This window comes from Numenius arquata, chromosome 15 (assembly GCF_964106895.1).
Source record: "Numenius arquata chromosome 15, bNumArq3.hap1.1, whole genome shotgun sequence".
NCBI classification, from domain to species: domain Eukaryota; kingdom Metazoa; phylum Chordata; class Aves; order Charadriiformes; family Scolopacidae; genus Numenius; species Numenius arquata.
In genome coordinates this window covers 4683518-4702144 of record NC_133590.1, presented here as the reverse complement: position 1 = coordinate 4702144, position 18627 = coordinate 4683518, and the positions used below count along the sequence as shown (strand labels likewise).

The following is an 18627-nucleotide window of genomic DNA, read 5'->3' as shown; positions in this document are numbered from 1 at the left end:
AAAAACCCAAAACACCCCTCTCTAAGGTAACTGTTACTTTCTGGCCACCTCCAGAACAGCATGCAAGCATCCTCCCTGCTGACTGACAAACTGACGTCAGCAAGGTAATTCCTGTAATTAAAGCAAAGCGACTTACTAGTGGGGGCCTGCATCAGACACTATAATCTTTATTTTTATCCATGGAGCTCACTGCTTTCCTCCAACGAGAGCACATAAACACTGCAACCTTTTTTTCCCCAAGTTTATAACAGGACACAGCATAGCACAGAAAATCGGAGGGGGTAGTATTTTCAAGCACTACTTTTTACAGCAAAATAGCAACTTAATAAGGCCAGCATATTTTATATCTCCTAAATAGTGCTGAATTTGCTTTTATAAGTATATAATTATAAATGTTTTGTTTTAACCTTTTAAAATAAAAATCTCAGCTTTTCTATTAAAAAAATAATCCTTTAAATAATTCCTTAAAAATTAGGGAGATGTGCTTTTTTGGTTGGTTGGTTTGTTGTGTGTGTTGTGGCCTTTTTTTAAAATCACAGTGACAGTCTGTGCTTGGTCCGAGACAGAATCCGGGCAGACCTGGCCGGGTGGAGATGGGGGTTAGAGATTAAGCCCAAATTATTTCCCTTCTGTCCACCACCCCACACACACTCAAAAACACCAAACTGAGCAGTAAATTCTCTGAGAGCTCTGCGTACTACACATGCTGGATTGCGGGTATATGCTCGATATGCCAGATACAATTCAACACCAGACACAGCTGCGCTACTGAGCAATGTCAGATATGTGACATTGGGAATAGATGGACCTTTGGTCTCATCCAGCACATCTGATCTTATGTTCCTCGGCACATGTCCAAAACCCATTAAGCTCAATAGAAATGCAAAGAATTCACTGCCTTCGAATCAGATCTTGTTCAACAACGGACACAACAGCTAGACATATTTAACCTGTCAAGGAGAAGAGTTAATGGGAACTTGCTCTAATAAATACACCACCCTTACTGCACTGTCTACTTGCGCTTTAAGTCATTCAGCCCCAAGAGCTAAGGAGCCTTAACTCCTGACCCAAAGCCCAGATGATTTCTCTGGGCTTTCACCAAGACCCTATAAAGCACTGGCTGTGGTCCTCAGACGAGCCAGCAGGACTTGAACTAGTGGGGAACCTAAACCAGTGAAAGACCAGCATAGCATGGCTAGAGAACACGGGAACTTGGAAAAGTAATTCAGAGCTCAGGCAATGAGCAAAGCAGCAAGAGAACACACCACACCACAAGCCAGGATGGTCTCCACCAAGGCAGTAGAGAAGCCTCATTTTTGTTTGACATGCCGTTTGGAGGCTGCTTGGTGGAACTTTGCAATTGAAGCCCTCATCACCGTTAACAGCTACTTCTAAAGGACTGTATTCCTGGATTGTTCAGCCCCTTCAAGAGACAACCCTCTGCTTCACCGTGCAAGCTCAATGGCTTGTGACACTTGGTAATTTATCATAGCATTAATGCTTTTCTGGTTGCTGTCTGTTGTGAAACACAAGTTGAGGCACAGCCACGTAGGTGGAAGAGACTTTCACACTCCATCTTGTCCAACCCTGCCAGCAGTCAGAGAAGGGGAAGGCCCATGAATCTAATTCTGATCTTACTGGCACTCTATCAGTGTATCACCACCGACTTTGAAGGTATTATTGTTGCCCTACTCCACCATCAGGACGATGAAAAATAAACTCTTGAAATAAAACATGCTGCTCCGACAGAAGCCATCGCTTCATCAAGCTAGGTCCTTATCAAGGCAAGCGTTTTTTACAATACCAAGGATTTAAACCAAGCACAGCAGTTTCATTAAAGAGAGACCAAAGGTTTCCAGTGACAAGTCACTCCAAGCAGAAGTGGAAGGATCCAGAACGGCATTTCCAGTCTGGCAAAAGGATCACTTAGTATACAGACTTGGCCAGACAGCAAAAGTGCTCTATTTATCTACCCAGCCAAAAAAAAAAAAACCAACAATAATAATAATAATAAAATTTCCTCATAGCAGCTGTTTCTCCAGCAAGAGCAGAAGAGCCTGCAATCCCAGCTCAAGGCTATACCATAGCACAATTTTTAAGTCTGTTTTCCTAGTTTATTATAAACTGTTCCCTCCAACTTCTATTCAGGAAGGTAGTTGTGACCTCTCAAAACAACACACTCTCATAAGCAGTGAAGATATTTAGCAAAGCAGTGAACTCAGAGCACACAGTTGCCTGAAACACTTTGAGAGATACTGTGTGCACTAGGAATGGACACTCATCTTTTCCCAGAACCAGCACACTAGCATTTAAAATATACTTTCACACTGAGGTTTTCATTAGAAATACTGCAAAAGAACAGAGACTTGGCAAGTCCAGCTCAGCAATTCTCACCCTTAAGTGTCCAAATCATTGGTAGCCAATGAACCTCAATGTTTGTATTGCTAATGCCGGCAACACAGGGACATGCTAGTGCACTACAGCAAATTTGCACTTGAATGTCCAAGTTTCCCATTAATGCAAGACAGGCAGAAAAACACTTGTGCACACTGTGGCAATACCTCAATCTTCATCCCTCAAGTTGCAGACTTCCCCCACAATCAGGCAACTCATTTCTACTGTCCCAAGCTCAGGACAATGGAAAAGAAAACCCAAGAAGAATGGAAAAAAAAAATTATCAAAAAATAATCAAGGGCACAAAGCCAAGGAGATATATAAAGACCCAAACTGGCAAAGCTAAGGCTGCACACAGATATATTCACATTAGGGTCCTGTTCGCCTAGCATAAATCAAGCTCTATTGGAGCAACACCAGCATAAATTTGCCATAAACCAGAGTGGATTTGGACCATGAACATCAGCTGAACAGTATCCCTTGAAAGGGTAATATGTATTTACTGACATCCTTCCTCTCCCTTCAGTTAATGGCAGGACAGACCATTTAACCAGTGGTCTGAAGCTTTAGCTTGCAGGACAGTAATTTATGCACCCTGGCAGGTGAGAATGACCCATTCAACTCTATCGACCTAAATAAGTAGGAGAAAAGCCTTCTGACAGCATCTCTCTGCCCAGTTCTTGTCTGAGACAGCTCCAAATATCATTCAGGCATGGCACGTCTAACCTGAATTGACCACATCCCAGACACTTGCACACTGACTCCAAATAATCACTTTCTTCCCTTCCCTCCCAGGGGGCGTGTAGACTTCGCCATAAAGCAGCATAGGATCAAAATACTCCTTAAGTTCCCAGTAGCTGTGTGTCTTGCTCAGGAGACTTTTTTTTTTTTTTTTTTCCTTCTGGTGCTAATTCCTTCCATTATGTTCATTCTCTGTCCCTGCCCTGGGCAGGAGCTGCCACAGCAGAAGGATGTACCAGGAAAACACATCAGTACAAGTCAAGCACAAGCCTGCCTCTGGAGGAAGAGCATTTAAATAAAGAATGAACCTGAAATAGCTACCAGCTTCCCTGTAGCCAGCACTGTCTGTCAGCAGGAATTCACCACGGGGGACTATCACGCAGGAGCAAAACGTCTTCTGGCCCCACATTCAGGAGGGAGAAAGAAAGCAAAAACTGTGCCACCCCAGAGACCAGCACAGACCAGTGCCAAAAAGACAGAAACAGCAAAAAAGGCCAGATCTTCCCCATCACAACCGATCATCTGTGGTCTGCAGGAACAGGCTGGTAGGGAATGCCCACACTGCCTCCTCTTCAGGGAGCTCAAATTCTGTATATGCAGGTAAAAACAAACAGCAAGGTTACACCACCTGTATTATATACAGCATCCGTTAAAGCCCAAGATTTGTACAAGGTGCTGTAGATACACCCGGGGGGGGGGGGGGGGGGGGGGGAGAGAAAGAGAAAAAAAAAAAAAAGCCTCTCACGTTCTCAAACGTTTACCATTAAGCACAGTTTTCTACTTATCTCTCAAAACCCTACAACACCACAGGTATTTTCTGAAAAAATGCTTTTAGCTCAGGACAGAATAGATTGCAAGGACAGACCCCAACTAATTGCCAGCTCTTTTTCACTGTTCCCTCCCATAGCCTGCTCAATTAGATCTCAGTTAGATCTGCAGATGAAAGCCCAGCAGAACTGAACACAGGGAGGGCACACGCTTTATGAGAGCTCCAAACGCAGCACATGAATGACCACGTTCAACCTATGGAACTTGGTGTATAATTGTGGGCTGCCAAGATCCAACCATGCCAGGCAGAGACAAAAACCTTCACTCCTGACTCATACCAGAGACCGTAGGAGTCACTGCCACTGTCCAAAGGCCATAGCAAGGGAAGGAGAAGGAAGGGACCTGCAATCACATGTAAAGGGATCAGAGCACACGAGCAACAACAGCAAGGTGTAGAGAGGGCACGGGGGAAGAGCAGGTAGACCCAGACTACAGCTCCAAATCACCTCTGGTTACATGGTACTTACATTTTATCTAGTTGAACAGTTGTTCACCTAGAGTTACCAGGTCACATATCCTTATACACACGTAAACACAAGCATAGTATCTTCTACATTTCTAAAACACGTTTTTGGTTTTGGTGGTGTTTTGTTTTTTTTTTTTTCAATAAGCACACAGTGATTGAAATGGGATTTTAAAAGATGCAAAAAAAAAAAACACCAGTAAGCTCCACTCTGTCCCTTCCCATCCTCCTCTCAGGTGCCCACACCTACCTCATGTTGATAAACACAGGCATAGCAAGTTTGGTACCGATAAACTTGTTATCTACCAAGGGCAATAAACAGTACAGACAACTCTCATAGCTAAGAATGCACAGTGTTAGACAAGGTGTTTCCCATGAGCTATGAAACAGAAGCAACAGCACTGCATGCTTTCACACACATCTCAACTCGCTCCTGTGTCCTCACACGTTCCACGGATCAGCTCTTGCCTCTCACCCTTGCCTCCACTAAGATGAGCATGTGAAGAAATCTCTGCAGCTCATTCAGGCCCCAGTCTGAGAACAGCCTTCACTGGTCCGTGACTTTCATGACTGTTAACCTTTGTCTTTGGGGAAGAATATGAGCCTCTCCCATTTGACAGGAGACATGTCATTCCCAAATGATCCAATATTTTATTTTACCATCTAACATTTGCTCTCATTCTTCAGTGTTGAAGTTAGACCTGCTTCTTTCCCCTTTCTGTGAGTTTCCACTAAGACACCTTCTCCCCAGTCTAGCTTATTGCCTGTTTCCAGCAGCACGACAGGAACCACAAATTAAAAAAACAATAAAAAAAGAAAAAAAAAATAAAGCGCACAGAAAGCTAACAGCCACCAGAACAAAACCTCAGAGCAACTCAGAAAGGCAGGTTTTGTTACTTGTAGCATGTGAGGTAGGAACAAGTAATGATAATAATCTAAAATTAATTAAAAGGAAGGGAGGGTAGAATTGCGCCTGCAACAGAGAGATGCAGTACAAGCAAACTGAGAATGCTACACTGCCAACGATGTTGCCTTTTGATTAAAGGAACAGAGTTCCCAGGCAGGCTGGCAAAAATCAACCGCAAACAATATTAATTAAGTAAATTAAGGCCGCCTAAGTGCTGATGCTGTAACTGTGTTTTAGGTTGCCTTCAAAAAGAAACAGTTTCGCCCTTGCACTAAACAGACCGTGCTGTTTGTGAGTTAGCATGGAAGGGATAAATTTGGAATGTGTTTACCAATTTGAACTGAGTTCAACAGGGAGAAAAAAGGTCACAGAGATACGGAGTTCCTCTAAATTCAGCTGAGTGGAGAAGCAGGTCCCAAAATAATTTTTGGCCTGAACCATAAGCCACCCAGTGTCCACTCTCATAGCTGGCAGGGCCCTGGCTGATCAATATATCGACCGCAGCTGGCCCTCCAGCACACCTGCAATGCTCAGCCAAGTACACCAAGTGCCACTATTTATTGCTCCAAACGGGCAACAGAATGAGGGATCATGACAGAGATGAAAGAAGAGAGAGACAGAAGAGTCCTGGAAGGGCAAGCAGATAAGTGATGGCTAACTTCTGTTGCTTAACAAAACGACGAGGCATTTTACTCATTTTCTGATCCATCGGAGAGCAGAGAGCTCTCACAGGCCACATAACTAAGTGTTCAGTGCGGCTACGGGGCCAGAGCCTCAAAAACACCCAGCAGAAATCATAATCCAGCAGGGTTCCCTGGCCAGATCTTTCTCTGCCATATTCCATATCCCACGCTTTTCTGAAAGCCCTTCTGTTCAAGGCTCAGCTACCCAGAAAAGTCTGGCCGATGATATTTGAACCACCTCTATTATACCTCTGTAACGCTTGATACAGACACTGTGACTGCATTGGGCTTTCTCCTGATGTTGTTCCAATAGTTGCCAAAGCGCACTTGGATAAAGATCCCCTCTCTTCTAACACGACTGTTCTCTCAAGTACCATGGCTATCACCGATTTGCAATCCCACCATCTCACAGGCAAGCCTTTTTTCAAGTTAGATGGCAAATGTGGTTTTCAGAAACCTCCTGCCTAATAGGCAGGTCCGCCTGTCTGCCTCTCCCACCACACGAGGCTTCCTGTGCACAAAGTCACCATGGTCCTTTACGCGCAGGCTCACCAGTCTTGTGTCTTGCACCAGGCTTTCAAAACCCAAACAGGAGCAAAAAACCCCGTGCTGCTGCAAGCGCAGAGCCCACACCGGTTCAGGTAGAGGTCCCCAGCCTCAGACACCCTTCTGCGCTCCCATCCACACTCCCACTACAGTGTCAAGTGCTACCAACATTTTTCTGACTGGGAACAAAACTAGAAAGACACCATGAGTGGCAGAATAAGGACACTGCCCCAGCCCTCCACCTTGTAGAAGGCTAACATGTGGAGATCCAGCCCAGATTCCATCCAAGGGGGCAGAAGGAAGACTTAATTGCTCTGGCTCACTCAGGAGTCCTTCACCTGTACCTGGCATGGGGCTTTTCCCCTTGGGTTGAGAAGTGTAATACAAAGGGTGGGGAAGCCACCTTAATGATTCCAAAAGCTAACAAGACCCTTGAACTTTGCATCCTACTACATTATCCCATGCCAAGATTGCACAGACAGGCACACAGACCTACATGTGCCCTGCTACGACTACCATCCTAAATTATTCCAACCAATTACAAACAAACCACGTAACTCGGAGCCAGCTGCCAACCCCCTCAGCTGACAGATGTGACCCTTCTCCTGTCTCCATATTTCCAATGGAAGCCCAAATTCGTGGCTCCCACAGTCTCACCATGTCAATTCTCACCCAGCTCAAAAGGAGCTGTGATTTGAAGTAACTCAATCTAGGAAGCTATGCTGGTAAGGGGATTAGAACAGCAGACAAAAACCCTCTAAAATCACCTTCAGCCAGAACTTTGCAGTGCTTTAACTTGATCAATCTGTTAATGATTTTAGCTGATACACTTTTCTATTATTAATGAGTCCTGTTCTTCCCCCTCTTGGCTCCTCTTCTCACCTATTTTTCCTTTCTTTCATGCAATCTCTTCTAAAAAGAAAATACACTCAGCATCTGAGCTGTGGCAGATGAAGTAAAGTAAGTCCTCAGTCATTAAGGAGCCACATCAATAAGAGACAAGAGTCAGAAAACTTGCCTTCCAACTTTAGTTCTGATCAGCAGCACAACCCGGAGCAGATCCCTCCTCTCACTCAAACTTCAGTTTCTCAAAAAAAGAAAAAAAACACAAAACAAAACAAAGAAAAAACCAACAGAAAAAAAACCAATAAGACTAATACTACTGACCTTCCTTTTAGCAGCCTTTGAAATACACAGCTGAAACAGGCAGCATAAGAGCTTTATAAGTACAGTCATGTCTATCACCCTGTAAGCACAAAATTGGCAGGATTTGGCGGTAAAGGACAGGAAGCCTAGAACAGAGAAATGCCCACAAATACACAGTTACCCTGCCCCTACCTTGGGCAGAAAGAACTCCCCCCACAGTCTTCTGAGAGAGGCAAGGGCTGCAGACAGAGCCCTGTTTGCCTGCACCTGATGGTATTGATCACAGCTGGGGGGGATTTTCCAATCAGACACAAACGGCAGGGAAAGGCTAACACCCAATTAGAGCTCCCACTCCTTCCTCCCTGCACCCATGACAGCCTCAAGCACTTTTGGCAAGAGCTAAATAATCAGGTTTTGTACATTCTCTTCCACCCCACGACTTTTGCAAATACCCATCCATTTTAAGGCTCAGCAACAGCCCTGCATGTGAGCTAACTCTTCCTTGTAGACAGGGAAGACAAAGCATGGGGCAGAACACACCCCCATTAGGCACAGTCCAAAAATCAAGAAGACAGTCTGCCCACACAGCCTCTGGTGCCCCAAGGAAGCACATCTGAACTCAACACATGCTTTTCTCTCTGCCTTGAAAGTCAGCAGGAGCTCTGTGCTCACTGGAGTCCTCTTCCAAATCCCCACAAGGGACTCAACGCGTTTCTGGAGCGTATCAGCAGCATCACTGCCCACAGAAAATGTACCAGCAGTACCCACACGTTATAGACTGCCGTAGTGGCTGAAGTAGTGCCAAAGCAGTTGCTTTTAGGATCCCGAGGCCTTTAGCCCACCATTGACCTAATTGATCTGCGGTGGCTCAGTCCAACTTTTTCCAAGTCACAACCAACCATTTTAGTTGCAAGGACACCAGTAAGCGCAACCACTTTTTGCAGGAAATTTTGTTATTTTGTCCCAATGTGCAGTGGCTGGGATGCATTCTGGTCCCTTCTGCCCCCTCGCACTCACAAGAAAGAAAAGCAGAGAGGAAGAGAAATGCTAAGACTTGTGTGACATCCTCAAGTTGGTCAAAGTATTGCAGAGTCCCAAGTGGCAGGGACCTGTCAGGACAAGCATATCCTCTGCAGACCAGGTATCTGGCAGAGAGGCAACGAAGCGCAACTCCCCTGCCCTCATCTACCAGTTATAACTGGTATAGGAGACGGGGAAGATTGGCAGCAACGTGCATCTATCAACAGCTATCCTCAGGGGCTAGTCCCAGAGACAAAACAGGGCCCAGGCATTGAGGAGATGGAGAGTACACACTGCTCCAGTCAGGAGCAGCCAGGATTCAGAATGCTGCCGCCCGGCACTTAAAGGTTTATAACATCCCTTCTCCCACCCAGCAGCACTGCTGGCAGTTGCTGGGGGGATGCTGGTGGTTTTAGAGGCACAAGGCTCAGGCTGGAGGTGACCGGAGCTGATGAGAGACCCCGGCATTGGGACTCCCACCTTCAGAAAGAAAGCCTGGCAGCAATTAGAGACAAGGCAAAAGGGAGATAGTATCAGCTGCAAGGGGGGGGGGGGGTGAAACAAGTGCAAGCTAAGACTATTTTCCTCTCTCGCAGAGGGAACCCCAGACAGCAGGAGTTTCACAGAGTCAATGACTCCAAGCGGGTTTTCATATCAATATTTCAGCAGTGTCTGTCTTTCCAGCATGTATTTCCCAAGCCCCTGCTCCCCTCCCCATCCATTGCAGCATTTTCCTTCCTTTAGCAAATGCCCACGCTCCCTCTAGCGCCCAGCTCTGCTTTTCACACACCAGCGACCCGGCACCCTTTCCTACAGCCTGCACCCCAGGGTGTCCAAATCACGCTGGAGCTAATTAAAAGTGATGCTATTTTGGGCACAGAGGCCCTGTAGTGCTCTGCAGATCTGCCTGGCTAGCGTTTGTGCCGCATATCTGAACACGAAGGGGAGGAAACAGCGCGAGAGCCTCAGCATCGGGGACCCTCCTTGAGCAAGAGGGCTTTGCCACTCATTTCTGTGCAATTCAGAGAGCAACTGGGTCTCCTTCAGGACTAAGAAAGAGGAAAAAAAAAAAAAAGAGAGATTTGATTATTCAGCATCAATCTTTTCTGATCTTTATTGTATGCTGGGAGTCTGCTGCCCACAAGGGCTGGGAATTGACCCTAAAGTTGCCGTAGCAGATTATTTCTCAAATATGTTCAACACCCACACAGTCACGCTCTTCAAACATGCAGCAAACTTTATTCAGTTCCTTCAGTCTCACAACAATCCATAAAGGCAGGAAAGGAAATACTGGCCTGCCTGCCTTTCTGCATGGAGGAGACGTTAACAACGATGCTGCACTTCTCCCTGAACACTAAGGGGACCAGAGGATTTGGGAATTTGTTTGCTTTGGATTCCTACAGGGAATTCAAGCAAACCAAGAAAGTTGCAGGCAAAGGTGTGGCTTCAGCAAAGCGGTATTTTCCAACTAAGCATTATTTCAGCTGAAAATCCCCGTTGGGCTCTGCCAAGTACGTCACCAGATGGGTCTCCAGCATGGCTTACAGTGTGGGTCAAACCCCCACCTCCCAGAGCCAAGCAAGAGAGAGGGAAGGGCTGCGCACAAGAGAGAAGTAAACTCATCCACCCACTGCCCGATGGCTGTCGTTCAGAGAATGCAAAGGGCCCGCAGGTCTCCTTGCTGCACTGCCCCATGTTTCCAAGCTTCTGTACTCATTTCTCATTCTTACCTTGCACTTTTCACTGCCGCAGGATGCTGCAGGTTGAATTCTCAACTACAGTAAACTGGCCTAGATCAATCCTACATCAATTTACACTAAGGATCCAGCCAAATACTTTGTGGCTTTGGGGACTCTTTGCATTTACAGAATTCAGTGTTTGACAGGGAACATGTCATTTAGTTTACCAACTTGATTAGAGGCAGGTTGGATTCCACATCTTCAGACACAGATTCTCACTGGAAGATAAACTTGACCAGATCCCAGCCAAACCAAGCCTTAACTCCATAAGTGACAGGTTCCTTTCAGTTGTCCTGGAACCAATCCCAACCATGAGCTCAGGCTTGGCCTTCAGTCCTGAAATGAATCTGGATTTGTAAGAGAGCACTGACTCAGGTAAGCATGTACTGCTCTTCTCCATTCTATCTACAGACAACCAGGGAGCGTAAGGAGCGTGATGCTATGGTATCACTTTAGGAAATTCTTGTCTGTTTGCAAGACTGGCTTCCAGTATCCTTTAGCACAACCAACACTAAAAATCTTTGCTCCTTAACCTGTGCTTTGCCCATTAGACGACAACGCTTTTGTATTTTTCCTAAAATCTTTACTACGAATCTAGCTATAAATTTTGAAACTCTCAGAAAGTTTCATCTTCCCACAGCCTTGCATTTAAGAAAATATTTGTCTCATCTCACCTCCCTTTTGGGAGAAATTTCTCCTGCCTAACATCAATTATCTGCTCAAACCCATTTTCAAAATACTTTATCATCTAATTGGATGAACGTTTTCTATTAAAAAAAAAAAAAATAATTGAAGAATCACATGTTTCTTTTTGCATTTAAATCACTGTGCAAGCTTAGTCACAAATCCCAGGCCTCATCCCTGAGCATGAAAAAGTCCGAGTACTGAGGCCTGAAGGGAAACTGGTGACCGGCACCTAGAACAGGAGCAGTTCTGTTACTGAGCTCTGAGCTACAAGAACACTGACAGCTCGCTGTGCCAGGCAGGGCAATGACCTGAGGAATCTGCCAGCTTCATGGGATCCACAAGCAACATAGAGGCCTGTCCACCTAAGTTTGCAACGAAACCAGCCTGGAGAGAAATAACCCCAAAAAATATTTTCCAGACGCCTTCTTCCTGCTCTACTGACTCAACACAACCACAAAAGCAATCACCATGCAAGAGTTTAATTTTTATTTCCCCATCTTCTACCTGAATGTTAATTAAAAATGGATTGGCAAAGTCCTGGAGAAGAACGTTAGTGGCAAACTTCATTACTAAAGGTAGTGGAAAAGTAGAAATGCATCAAGACATTGTGACACAGACAGCCTACCTTCAGCAGCAATGAGACCACAACCTAGCCAAAAGCCATTTGAGAAAGAAACAATCTAGAATAGCAATTAAAATACCTACCAAATGCAGTGCAATTAATATGATTGCTTTGTCACTGTCTTGCACTCTAGGAGTAAACATTCTAGACTGAAATCCAACTGGGCTGTTGGAGCAGTTGCCCATGGCTCACAACTCTATGCAGCATTGCCTGCCTAAAGGTTCATTCTCTCCCCTTCCTCCCTTCCAAGCATAGCAGTCTGTTCGGAATTGCAAATATTGCCCACCTCGTTCTGCCCATCACACGCTGCATTGCTAGGCATCTTAATGAAAAACTACCTGGCACACAGCAAGCCCATCAGCCTCCTCAGCTTGTAATTCGCCATGGGAGTGAGTAATGTCTCAGCATCAAACCACCAGTACATTAGCAGATCACACCAGAACACTGCCAACAGCATTCAGTAGAATCATTCCCGGAAGAGACAGGCTTCACTGCGAGAACTTGTACAACCTGCTTTTCACTGCCAGCCCTCAGAGCTTGCACAGGGTAAAGGAATAGGATCAGCGGTAGCGGGAGGAAAAGAATCACGAAAGCCTATTCAGAGCAGGGTTGTTGCCATCAGATCAAGTCTACGTGAGTCTTGAAAATCTCAAAGGCAAAGATTCCCAAAACCTTGCTGCACCACTTTCTTTGAGAAGAAGCTCTTTCTAATGCCCAGTCTGACATATGTTGTAGCTGTTGCCACATGTTATACCCTCTTCAACCAGTAAGGTAAGCTACATCTTCTTTCTAACTGTACTTCAGGTGGCTGTAGGCTACTGTAGTACTATTAGCCTCCTCTTTACCAGAGCATTGTCCCAAAGACATCCTATATACCCAGTCTTGGAGTCAATCTCACAACCACATTAACTCTAGAGATGATGGCCACTGGCTGACCAGACCTCTGGACAAAACAGCGTAGCTTGGCTGACAAGATAAAAGAGTCTCTCACCAGCTCTCATCCTGCCTTCCCCAGCTTTCAAAGCCTGGATCACACTATAGTCATCAACGCAGTTGTGTGGTCTGCACAAGTAGCAGCTGTATCACTCAGACCCACGATACTTCTGCAGGTTTATCTGCTGCACTGCACTGAGATAAATATGCACTGCTGATGCTTTTCGTATAGCATGAAAAATCAAGCCCCTAGGATCATATAGGAACTTGCAATATTGCACACACCCTAGAGAAATGCCCTCTCCTGCTTTTACCATGGCATCATAGCACATTTCCATATCTTTCTGTTTGAAGTTTGCCTCTGGTAAAGGCATGGGCATGTATACGTGGGATACCTAAAGCACACTATGATAAGCTGAGCCCTCTCCATAGGCAATGGATTGAAAACGTCTTCTAAAGGTTAAAAGAAAGCTAAAAATGTGCATCTTTGCTTGTCATATTGAAAAAAACCCACCCACGACACCACAGACTTTGTAGCACTTCCATCATGGAAAAAGCATGGACAGAATTAAGTACTTCCTATAAACAGCTACATTCATCAGAGCGACAACTCTGAAACCTAATGACAACAGTCCCCCATTTACCATTCCACTAGTGATCATATCAGGAGAAGAATCTGAGTAAGTGTGTTTTATCCACTGTAGCTTGTTGAAATCTCTTGAAAAAAACTATTGTCAAGAAACAAGATAGTGAGATTTAAAGCTGTAACAGCATTAAAGGTGTCACTACTTATTTTTGCAGGTCCTTATCCTAGAAATCAGGGAGAGAGGAAGGAAGGAAAGATAATCTGAGGAATCAGATCATCTTCACAGGAAGGTTGGAGAGAGCATCTGGTGAGCAGAACGAGGAAAAATTTCATGCAATAACATAACCATCTAAAGAGAGGGAAAACAAGCAAAGAGGATACAACTGCTCACCGAATGGCACATTTGTACACAGTGAGTCTTCAGAGAGGAACAGCTTCGAAAAAAGAATGGCTTGCAGATCTTCTGGGAATAATACTAGTTTTCAACTAAAATTCTCCTTCCTTCAGAAAGGCCCCAGCAAGAAAACATTTTATCTGATCTCTACTAGGTCCCTCAAGAGCTTCAGTGACCTCGCTCAATAAATGCTTCTATTAAGGCAGACTGATACTTGAAGCCCAAGTACAAGTCTCCTTTTTCTAACATCAGACCCACTGAATTAAGGCAAGTCCCCATCCCAAGAACACAAACCTCATTTCTACACAGAGTAGTATTTTTGCTTTTTCCTAACAATTTCCACTTGAAGACCTGCAGGTACTGTACAAAGCAGAAATGAATTCTGCTCCACACCACCACTTTGTGGTAGCTAAGTAGTACTATCCTCATTTAACATGGAAGAGGAGATCCAGAGAGGTTAATTGTCTTTCCTAAGGTCAAAGAAAAAGCCTCTGGGCAGGACAAAGCAGAGAACCCAAATTCCCTGATCCAACCAGCCTTTTGCCTCTATCCTAATCCTGACCTCACTATCTGCAAATGGAGAAAACAAAAGTTTGTTGCCTGGAAGGGATTATCTTTTAATAAGTTAAATTGAGATTTGAGGGATGTGGAAGAAAAGGGGGATAGAAGACAGAGGGAGAGTTGCTCTTAAAATAATTAAAAACAAAAAAACACAGAAAGTTTTTAACATTCTAGGTAACGGGAGATGCAGCAGCTGCAAAGATCTCCCTTTTGTGGAATGTCTGTAGATCTACACATCCCAGTAAAAACCTGATTTTTTTATTATCATCCTTTCCTCTTCTTTGCAAATCCATCCAGTTGTTAGGAGTCCCCCACCACTAATGCCCGAGTTGAAATATACTGCTTCACTGCATGAAATTTGATTGATCATGTTTTTAATAAATCATAAGTGACAAAAGCTTAGGTTTTGAAGTCTGTTCAAGTACCAGGGGATTGGTAAAAGCAAGCTGCACGCCTCTTTGCTGCTTTGGTAGCCTGAAAACAACAGCATGCAGACATGTCCTGCCTGCTCTCCTAGGTCATCTGGCATAATCATGACACCTGAGTTAATATCTTTTGTGTATTTTCAATACACTTTCCTGCTGCTTTATATCTACTGTGACCTAAGAAAATAGATGCTTTGAGGGGAGAGACTGGGAACCAATGTGGTCGCAAAAGAAGCCACAGTGTTTCCCTGAGTGACCTTGGGCAAATTGCTTGGTGTCCCTGTGCCAGAGCCACCCCAAGAGTAGAATTAGGTAAAAACTGAACTGCAGCATAAAAACAGGCATTGGATTCAGCCTTCTCTGCGAATAAATGAAAGGACCCAGGTTCAAGCATTTAACTTTTCCTCTACGCTGTTCTGAAAAAATCCAATTAATCACTAAATGCAGTGTGTTTTCTCCAAGAGACGGGAGAGAAAAAGTCTCAAGATACTAAACCTCCTATCGGAAAAATCATGAAAAGATAACACTAATATTTATTAACATGCTTTTGCTTCTCCTGCCTACAAACACCACACTGGCAATAAACAGCAGTCTTTTGCTTTTGCTTGTGCTTTTGAGTTGGAAGCTTTCAATGCATGGTATCTCGAGGTGCAAAATCTTAATGGAAAGTTGTGAACAATCAAGACGTTTTCCTTTATTACCCTTCTCAGTCACCTGGAGTTAAAGAATAAAGGAAACTAGTTATTTAAATGGAGTATTTCTGTAAAAGAAACCAAGGAAGGAGAGAGAATTTTGTGAAAATCACTTTCTGACCTGCACTTTTGAAAAAATAACCTTTCTTTCCCCTGCAAATACCTGCAGAATGAGTTTTCTCTGCTACTTTAACCAGAAATACTCAAAACTATTGGAAATCCATGCTGGGAAGGAACCAGGGGGATTTTAGGTTCTTTTGCTCAACACCCTTTGATTCAGCACCGAAATGAAACAAAAGAGAGGGCACATAGATTGTTTTCTTCATTACATGCCATGTTATATTAAAAATAAATATTCCTAGAGACAAGCGTAGTGCTAAAATATACCATGCAGCTGTTTTCTCTTGAATGTTTGCTTTCATCTCTAATGAGAGCGGAATTCATGTCTGGCAAACACAACTGTCTTTAAAAATTGGTTAAATCAAAGTAACATCTACACTGCTGTCAGAATTATTGCCTAAGTAATAATAAATAGAGAAAAAAAAACTTCCAGTCAAAAAAATCGAGGTGGCTGAATTGCACATTATGAGGCTATAGCTGATGCATAGCTAGATAGAGACAGATAGAGACAGATAGATAGACAATTTGCTTTTTCATGACTAATCAGTTTCATGAAGAGTGTATCTGAAAATCCAGCCAATCTGTTCTATGCTGTTAATTGCTTTATGCCCATTTCCAATAGTGGCAAAACAATAAAAGAGGCATTTTCAAGGCAGTGACAAGCTATAATAATCAGAATAATGGGAATATTGTCACCAGCCATAAAGGTTTCCTGGAGTCCTTTAAATTATGCCTGTTCTCAGACTTTATATCGGAGTGGGAATAGTATTTCTGATACCAAGTTAAAAGAAAATTGAAGTTCCGTCCACAGCCATCTGCCGGGCGTTGTAAAGCAGGGTGTGAGGGAGGGCCCTGCACTGTCACGGCACGACGGCGTGTGGGCTTTTGGGACACCCCACACACAGTCCCACAGACTTTCAGGGACACCTCAGCTACTCGTTATTTTTTTTACTCCAGGGAAAAGGCAGGAGATCTCATCGATTTTTTTATAAACTTTTCACGGTGCTTGCACTACCTGCCTCCTTTCAGTCCCTCAACGCGCTGTGGGGCTTTCCACCCCTTAATGGATTAATGGGATCTCTCTAGTCGCCAGCATGCGGAGCGGAGAACAGGAGGGCTTTTCCACCACCACTGGACATCATCCATCCCCTGGCACGGGGGCAGCGAAGCGTGCCGAGGTGTAGATTACATATGAAGAGACAGAGAAAAAGGGGAGCCAGCTGTGCAGGCACACGGGACAGACTGGAGGGGGGGGGAGCCGGGGGTCTTCCCTGCGCAAGGGAGAAGGCTCCGGCCAGCCCGGCCCCTTTGGCGGCGCTCCGACGGCGCTGCCCCGGCGATCACAGCTCTACTTTCGGGGGCGGGGGGAGGGAAGGTGTTCCCGTTCTCCTTCATCTTTCCCCAGCAAAACTTTTCTCTTTTTTTTTTTTTTCCTGCGGCCGTCCCTCCGCGTCCCCCCTTTCCTCTGGCAATAAGAGCAAGGTGCCCGCCAAGCGCCCCTCTCCTCCCCGCACCCCCAGCGCCATCCTGCCCCGCGGGTGGGCACAGGGCTCCCTCCCCCGCCCCATCGGAGCCGGGTGGGGTTGGATACTCACGCTGCTGTTGTGGCCGGACCAGTGCACCATGGCTTGGTTGTGCGCCGCGTCCCCGCCGAGCGCGAAGGTGGTGCTGCTCAGCCTCAGCTCCTCTGCCCCTCGCAGCCGCGCCGCTCTCCCCTCCTCCGGCGGCCCGCGGGGCTGAGCCCGGCCGCCGCGCTGCCCCTCCGCCGCGGGGACCCCTCGCCCGCCGCCCGCCGGCAGCGCCCGCCGCCCCTCGCTGCTCCGCCGGCTCCGCGCCGCCGCCGGGCCCCGGCCCCCGGGCGCGCCGCCGCCCGCCCCCGCCGAGCGGAGCGCCGCTCCCCGCGGCCCCGTACGGCCCCCCGGCTCCCCGCCCGGCAGGGGCTCCGCGGCGGCGGCCGAGCTCCGCGTTCGGCCGCCCGCCCAGCTCCGTAATCCTCCCGGCGGCGGCGGCGGCTGTCGCTGCTCCTGCCTAAGGCGAGGCGAGGAGGACGGCCAGGAGGGCGATGGAGACGAGCAGGATCTGCAAGTTACCTCGGCGCCGGTGCAACACCAAGAGAGAAGTAAAAGCCATGTCCAGGCGAGGAAAACGGTGTGGCAGGTCGGAAAGCAGTTAGTCCCCTTCTCCATGCCTTTGCGGAGCGAGTCGGGGGGCTTGGAGAGGGAGGGGGGAACGAGGCGCCGCGTTTAGGGCTATTTTTTTTTTTTTTTAAGGAAAAAAGGGCCGGATCCTAATTATAATAATTATTATTTGCAAAAGGCTTCTCTTTCTCTCGCTCTCCTTCTTTCTCTTCCCGCTTTCTCAGCCTCTGAGACGATGACCAAGAAAAAAAAAAAAAAAAGAAAAAAAAAAAAGAAGGAAAAAAGAAAAAAAAACCAACTGTCTCCCCGGTAGTTGGATTCTGTTCCTTACTGTTGGTCGGCTTTTTTTTTTTTTTTTTTTTTTGAAAAGTGCTTTTCAGTGAAACTGTTCACGTTCAAGGATTTGATCAAGTGAGAGGGTAACACCACACGGGGGGAGGAGCCCCGAGCCCTGCCAAGCCGCCGCCGCCGCTGAAATACACCAACCGAGTCACCAGCCGCGCTGCGCCGCGCCGCCGGGAGCGGGGCCGGGGGCGGGAGCGGGACACACCGCGCCCCACCGAATCAGCTGGAGCATCACCCAGCCTGTTTTCTCCTGATTTGGTTATGTGTGCTCCCGCCTGAGACAAAGCAGCCGTCACTCACTGCTTCTCCTGATATATATTTACATTCACTCCTATGTACAGCAGCGTAGGGGGTCCCTCCACCCGGTACATATACACGCGTGTGTGTGCGCGGAGGCTGGATACCGGTAAGGGGCACAAGGCGACGCAGCTGGGATGAGCAGCTCCTGGGTGACTCCCCATGTGGGTAACAGCCTACCCACGGACTCGGCCATCCAGCAGCACCGCTCCAGAGCCGGCTCCGGGCGTCTGGAAGGTGCCCGTCCCGAGCGGAGCCTCCCGGCCGTGGGAATCCCAGCAACCTTACCCCCCTCCGGGAAGGGAGACTAGCAGGGTTTATTTGAGGGGTGAATAACCAGGAAAAGGGCAGTATCGGCAG

General features: G+C 46.4%; 1 protein-coding gene across 1 annotated transcript in view; it reads right to left on the bottom strand.

Moving 5' to 3' along the window:
• Window positions 1-17673, bottom strand: part of SORCS3 (sortilin related VPS10 domain containing receptor 3) — a 313553-nt gene extending 295880 nt beyond the window's left edge. The window contains exon 1 of the mRNA XM_074159130.1: window positions 17083-17673. Coding sequence (XP_074015231.1) covers window positions 17083-17673 — 591 coding nt within the window. The remainder of the gene's footprint in view (window positions 1-17082) is intronic.
• Window positions 17674-18627: the final 954 nt, after the last annotated feature.